This window comes from Penaeus vannamei, chromosome 32 (genome assembly GCF_042767895.1).
Source record: "Penaeus vannamei isolate JL-2024 chromosome 32, ASM4276789v1, whole genome shotgun sequence".
NCBI classification, from domain to species: Eukaryota; Metazoa; Arthropoda; class Malacostraca; order Decapoda; family Penaeidae; genus Penaeus; species Penaeus vannamei.
This window is the reverse complement of record NC_091580.1, coordinates 327,501-335,000: the sequence shown is the minus strand read 5'-3', so window position 1 is coordinate 335,000 and position 7,500 is coordinate 327,501. Positions and strand designations below refer to the sequence as shown.

Genomic DNA, 7,500 nt, shown 5'->3' with positions numbered 1-7,500 from the left:
GAGACACGACAGGTGGAGGCGTGAGGAAGGAGAGGTGTGTGTGTGTGTGTGTGTGTGTGTGTGTGTGTGTGTGTGTGTGTGTGTGTGTGTGTGTGTGTGTGTGTGTGTGTGAGTCCGCGCGCGCATGTTCGCGTGCGTGCGTGCATGAGTATGTGTGCGTATGCGTATGTTCCTTCGAGTGGAAAAGAATAAACATGGAAGAAAAAAAAGAAAAGCGACACATGGGCAAAAGGATGAAAAATAAGAAAGAAAAACAAAGGAGAGAAGAGGAAACAAGATAATCTTATCAACGAAATTCCACCTCCACCCCCCCCCCCACCACCACCTCTCTTCTCTCCTTCCCTCTTATTCCCTCTATGCACCTACCCGCACATCTTTATGTCTATCTATCTATCTATCTATCAATCAGTCCATCTGTCTATCTCTCATCTATCTATTCATCAATTCATTCCTTTATCCCCTCTCTATCAAATGTTATGCATATCATGAGATTAATTAACGTAATAACTATAACAGTAATACTAAAAACATAACGAAACTAAAACGTGTCTTCCAAAAAAATACTATTCATAATAGCAAATAAAATAATAAAATAAGATTAAATAATTTCAATTAACATAACGTCCTTTGCAACATGCAATGGGACAACATGGCAACACGCCCAATGGAGTGGCATTTCTCTCTCTCTCTCTCTCTCTCTCTCTCTCTCTCTCTCTCTCTCTCTCTCTCTCTCTCTCTCTCTCTCTCTCTCTCTCTCTCTCTCTCTCTCTCTCCCAATTCAAATTTTTCTCTTTAATTCTACCTCTGTCTGTCTTCCTGTCTCTCTGTCCGTCTATCTATCTCTGTCTCTCTTTCGCTTCGCCCCCTCTACCTTGCTCTCTCTCTTCCTTCTCCTTTCTTTTCTTCATCCCTACTTATCTCTTCCTCTCTCTTCTCTACTTCCCCCTTCTCCCTCCCTTCCCTCCACCCCTCCTTCTCCCTCTATCCTCCCCTTCCTTCCCTCCATCTCCCCCTTCTCCCTCTATCTAACCCCCCTTCCCCCTCCCTCCCCTCCCCCTCATCCCCCTCCCCCTTCTCCCTCACCCCCCCCCCTCGACGCAGCGACAGATAAATCAGGGCATAACCGGAAGCTGCACATCCGGCGAGGGAGGGCGTGCGGGCGTGCGTGGCCGTTTGTGTCGGAATCACGGGCGGAGTGGGTGGCCGGCTCTTGAGCGCGGGTGGGCGGGCGTGCTCGGGCGTCGCGTCTGCCGGACACTCACGCACGGCTGGGCGTCGGTGTAGGCGAGAGGATGCCCGCACGCCGCTTGTACGGAAGGACGCACACGTACACACACAGCCACGCAGACACACACACACACACACACAAACACCCCCTCCCTCTCCCCCTTCCCCCCTAGCCACACCAACAAGAGTACGCTCACATACGCACACGCACACACGCACACGCACATACGCACACGCACAAATCGCACACGCACATACGCACACGCACACGCACACGCACATACGCACACGCACATACGCACACACGCATACGCACACGCACATACGCACACACACACACACACACACACACACACACACGCACATACGCACACACACACACACACACACACGCACATACGCACACACACGCACATACGCACACGCACATACGCACACACACACGCACATACGCACACACACGCACATACGCACACACGCACACGCACATACGCACACGCACACGCACACGCACACGCACATACGCACACGCACATACGCACACTAATGGCGCCACGCTGAACGCAGCTTCTCTCACGCGAGGGAACGGCGAGCGGAAAGGATCGAATCGTGATCGGCTTCTCTTACATGAACGACATCTGTCTGTCTGTCTGTTTGTTTGGTCGTCTGTCTGTCTGCCTGTCTATACTTCTATGTCTAACTTCTATATTTATTTATCTGTGGACCTGTCTATATACTTATGCAGATGGATTATATATATACATACACACACACACACATATATGTTTATATATATATATATATATATATATATATATATATATATATATATATATATATATATATATATATATATATATATATATATATATATGTATGTGTGTGTGTGTGTGTGTGTGTGTGTGTGTGTGTGTGTGTGTGTGTGTGTGTGTGTGTGTGTGTGTGTGTGTGTGTGTGTGTGTATGTGTGTGTGTGTGTGTATATGTGTGTGTGTGTGTGTATATGTGTATATGTGTGTGTGTGTGTGTGTGTGAGTGTGTGCGTGCGTGAGTCTGTAAGTGAGTGTGTGTGTGTGTGTGTGTGTGTATCTGTGTATTCATATTTGATCTAATTTTAAATGTCTATACATCTGCCTTTCTTAACCACATGCAAATCGCTCACTAAACGTCTTCACTTCACATAAATATTTACCCACGCCACCTAGACATCTTAATCCCCCCCCGATGCACCCCCCACCCTCTCACCCTCCACCATGACGTCGCACCCGAGTTTTTTTGTTTTTTGTTTTTGTCTGTCTGTCTGGAGTTTTTTTTTTTTTTTTTGTTTTTGTCTGTCTGTCTGTCTGTGCTCTCTTCGCCAGCGATGCTCCGTGGCATGCCGGACTCGAGCTCGCGAAACACGCGACTCTCCCTCTTCCCCTCTCTCCCCCTCCTCCTCCCTCTCCTTCTTCCTTCCTTTTCCTCTCCCTCTTCCCCTTTCCTCCTTCCTTCCTTTTCTTTCCCTCTTCCCCTCTCTCCCTCCCTCCCCTCTTCCTCTCTCCCTTTTCCCTTCTCTCCGCTCTCCCTCTTCCTCTCTCTCCCCCTCCCCTCTCCTCTCCCTCTTCCGCTTCCTCTCCCCCTCTTCCCCTCTCTCTCCCCCTCCCCTCCCTTCTCTTCCCCTCCCCCTCCCTTCTCTCCCCTCCCTCCCTTCTCTTCCTCTCCCTCTTCTCCCTCTTCCCCTCTCCCCCCTCCCTCTCCTTCTTCCTTCCTTTTCCTCTTCCTCTTCCCTCTCTCCCACTCTCTCCCCTCCCTTCTCTTCCCCTCCCTCCTCCCCCTCCCTCTTCCCCTTCTCTCCCCTCCCCCTCTCCCTCTTCCCCTCCCCCTCCCTCTCCTTTCCCTCACTCCATCCTCCCCTCCTCCCTCTCCCTCTTCCCCCTCCTTCTCCTTCTTCCTTCCTTTTCCTCTCCTCTTCCCCTCTCTCCCACTCGCTCCTTCTTCCTCTCCCCCTCCCCCTCTCTCCCTCTCCTCCTCTCCATCTCTCCCCTCTCCTTCCCCCTCCCCCTCTCTCCCCTCCCCCTCTTCCTCTCCCTCTTCCCCTCTCTCCCCCTCCCCCTCCCTCCCTTTTCCCGCAAGGAGCTCGTCGAACCACGTCTCGAACCGCGGCCGAGGAGCGTCTTGCCGAGAAGCGCTTCTTGAACCGACGCCAAGAAAATCGCCGGTTCATGGTGCGCGGCTGCTCTTGTTTTTGTTTTGTTTTGCTGTTTTTCCGAGGAGGTTTTTCGGGAGGGGGGGGGGTAAGAAAGCGGGGGATATCATCTGTAAATCCTCCCTTTCTTGTTTTTTTTTTTTTTTTTAGTTTTGTTTTTTATTCAATCATTTATTTCTAAATATCTTTATGGTTGTCCGTCCGTCATGACTAGCCTCTTATGCCCTTTTACCCCTCGCAGTTTCATCTCTCTCTCTCTCTCTCTTCCTTCCCATCCCCCTCTCCCTCTTCCTTTCTCTCTGCCTCTCCGTCTCCTCTTCCCCCTCCCTTCCCAATTATCCTCACACCTTCATTACCAACCCAACCAGACCGGCGCGACTCCAGTGCGCTCTCCTTCCTCTGCTACGAGAGGAGGAGGGGGGGGGGAGGGAGAAAGTGAGGGATCTCTCTCTCTCCCCTCCTCTCCCTCTCCCTCCTTCCCTTCCCTTACCCCTCCTCCCCTTACTCCCTCCCTCTCGGCGTGTTCCTTAGCGTCAAGACAGGAAATAATAAAAAATTACGGAAGAGAAAAAAAAAACAGGAAACAATTTGATATGAAAGGGGGAGACTACTTATGGAAGGAAAGGGAGAAATGGCGACCCAAGCAGGCGAGCGTCGGGCCCGGCGGCGCTTACCTTCTTCTGGAGTTTGGGTCCTCGCTCGAGCGCCACCATCACGGCCTCGGACAGCTTCTCGGGCAGCTGGTGCAGCAGGTGCGAGAGCCTGGACGCCTGCAGCGACTCGTGCACGCGGGCCACGGTGCCGGCCAGGTCGCCCCAGGCGCCGTCCACCTCGGCGAGGGGCGCCAGGCACCCGCGGGCCACGTTCAGGCACATGCCGAAGCAGGGCGGGGCCAGCGTGCCGTGGCAGGCGCCGCAGAAGCGCAGGCGCGCGGCCGCCTCGCCGCACTCGCTCGGCACCGGGAACTTGCGGGCGGAGTTGACCACCTCGATGCCCACGTCGAGGGAGTGCAGGAAGAGGCGCACCGTGCGCAGGCCGCGCAGCAGGGGCTCGCCCACCAGGGCGGGGATGATGCCCCAGGGCTGCACCGTGCGCTGGGCGTCCCGCAGGCACTCGCTGTAGACCTGCGAGAAGGGCGGCAGGCGCGAGTGGAGGGCGTTGTGGTAGACGGGCGCGAAGAGGTCGTCCCAGAAGGCGGCGAGGGCGTGCTCGAGGGCCATCTCGTTGGGGCTGGTGAGCGCCGCCTTCATGGACGCGACCAGCTCGTGCAGCACGGGGCGGGCGGCGGGCGCCAGGCGCGGGTACGTCGCCTGGAACAGCTTCAGGGTCCGGTGCTCGGCGCTGCTCAGGGCCTTCTCGACCACACCTGCAAGGAGAACAACAATCTCATTAGGACCTGCTCGACGCCTCGCCGCGCGCGCGCGCTCGCGAAAGGCCGACGCCGCGGGACGAAAGACGCTCGCGAGGAGAGCGCTTTGCGGGCTCCCCGCGGGGGAGGGAGGAGGGGGACTCCGGAAGAAAGGGATCCCTTCTTTATATATATATATATATATATATATATATATATATATATATATATATATATATATATATATATATATATATATATATATATATATATATATATATATATATATATATATATATATATATACACACACACACACACATATATCTGTATCTATGTATCTATATATACACACAAATATCTATCTATCTATCTATCTATCTATCTTTATCTACCCATATATATATATATATATATATACACACACACACACACACACGCACACACACACACAATGGGCGTGCGACACGGCCCCTAAGAGACAGCGGCGCCCCCCCCCCCCCCTTCCTGCCGATGCCCGCGGCGCCTCCACGCACACCCTGCCAGCACGCCCACCCTTATGCGCTCGAGGTCGCCCTCAGACCCAGGTTTCGGCGCCGAGGATCCTCCTTCCCTCCTTCCCTCTTTCCCTTTCTCTCTTCGCTTCTCATTTATCCTTCCCATTGGTTTCCCAAGGCTCCTCTTCCTATCTCTGTCTGTCTCTCCCGCTGTCTTTGCCTGCTTGCCTTTCCTGTCTGCCTGCCCATCCGTCTGTCTTCTCCCCCCCCCTCCCTCCTCCCCTCCCCCACCGCCCCGAAGCTCCACCTCCCCCCCACCCCCTCCCCCACCGACTCCCGCCGAGGGGACGCTTCTCATTATGAATAAACCCGACAGCACGTGTCTGTGTGTGTGTCGGAGGAGACGTCCGAAAGGGGCACAGACGGCGCCCGAGTGGACACAGCAAATGAGTCAACACGCCCCCTCGGAGCTCGGCGAGGAGGGAGGGAGGGAGGGAGGAAGGGAGGGAGGGAGGGAGGGAGGGAGGGAGGGAGGGAGGGAGGAGTGGGTGGGTGGGTGGGGGGGGTGCAGGTGGGTGGGTGGGTGGGTGGGTGGGTGGTGTGGGTGGGTGGGAGGGAGGGAGGGAGGAGGGAGGGAGGGAGGGAGGAGAGGGAGAGAGGGAGAGAGAGAGAGAGAGAGAGAGAGAGAGAGAGAGAGAGAGAGAGAGAGAGGGAGGGAGGGAGGGAGGGAGGGAGAGAGAGAGAGAGAGAGAGAGAGAGAGAGAGAGAGAGAGAGAGAGAGAGAGAGAGAGAGGGAGAGAGAGAGAGAGAGAGAGAGAGAGAAATATATGCCCCGTCCGGGAGTTAGCCGGAAGTCCCCCTGAGGCTCGTGGGTTCATCCGGACCGACGGAGAAAGAGAAGAGGAAAAGAAGAGAGAGGGAGAGGAGAAGAGGGGAGGAGGGGGAGGAGAGAAGAAGGAAGGAGGTGAGGAAAGGGGAGCAGAAGAGAGGAGGGGAGAAAAGGAGAGGAGGAGAGCGGAGAAAAGGAAAATAAGAGAGAGAGAGGGGAGAAGAGGGAAGGAGGAGGGGGAAAAGGGAGAGAAGAGGGACGGAGGGGAGGAAAGGGAAGCAGAAGAGAGGGAGAGAGCGATCAGAGAGAAGAGAAGAGCGAGCAGAGAGAGGAAGGGAAGTAGGGAAGAAGAGGAAAGCAGAAGCAGAAATAAAGAGGAGAGGAGGAGCGGGAGCAGAAGAGTAGAGAAGAGAGGAGGAGAAGGAGGGAAGAAGAGGAAAGCAGAAGCAGAAATAAAGAGGAGAGGAGGAGAGCGAGCAGAAGAGAAGAGAAGAGAGGAGGAGGAAGAGGGAAGAAGAGGAAAGCAGAAGCAGAAATAAAGAGGAGAGGAGGAGAACGAACAGAAGAGAAGAGAAAAATAAAGAACCGACACTGCTCTCATCAGCAACAAGCGCTGGCCATCATCTCAGGAAACTCCATCATATTCACAGCATCTCCTCCCCCCCCCCCCCGCCCCCCCTCGCCCTCCATCATCTCTTTCCCGCTTTCCGTAAAAGCCTTCGTGAAATCGTGAAATATACCTAAATAAATAAATAAAATAAATAAAGTAGAAAAATAATAATAAATAAATAAATAAAAATATTAATAATAAAATAAATTAATTAATTAAATATAAAAAAAATAAAAAAAGTAAAAATATAAAATATAAACAAAAGAGAAAAGGAATAAAAGAAAAAAAAGATTACAAATATATATTTATAAAAATATAAATAAAAGAAAAAAAGGAATAATAAAAAATAAGAGTAATGAAATGTCATCAGGATCCCAAACCGAATCAAATGCCACTCAGAGGATGATCTTCTCGGGCTCATGGAAAGAAGAAAAAAAAAATACGAAAAAGAGAGAAGAAGAAAAGGAGAAAAGGAAAGAAGAAGAAGGGGAGAAAAAATAAAGAAAGAGGAGAAAAAAGAAAGAGGAAAAAAGGAGAAAAAAAGAAAAGAAAAAGAAGAGGAGAAAAAAGAAAGAAAAAGAAGACGAAAAATTAAGAAGGAAAAAACAAAGAATAAAGAGAAGACGGAAAAGAAAGAAGGTAAGAAGAAGAAGAGAAAGAAAATATCTCATTGCAAGTCTCGACAAGAGCTGGCGGAAGGCTTGGCATTTTAATAAAATTAATCGTCTCCCGCAATCACCTTTCATTCTCAATCGTTATCATCATCATTATAGTTCAAGATCATAATCATTACCATTGTTACCAT

At 51.5% G+C, this 7,500-nt stretch overlaps 1 protein-coding gene across 1 annotated transcript in view; it reads right to left on the bottom strand.

The window, feature by feature from the left end:
* dally (division abnormally delayed protein) overlaps window positions 1-7,500 on the bottom strand; it is a 681,356-nt gene that overhangs the window by 347,783 nt on the left and 326,073 nt on the right. The window contains exon 3 of the mRNA XM_070144413.1: window positions 4,086-4,777. Coding sequence (XP_070000514.1) covers window positions 4,086-4,777 — 692 coding nt within the window. The remainder of the gene's footprint in view (window positions 1-4,085; window positions 4,778-7,500) is intronic.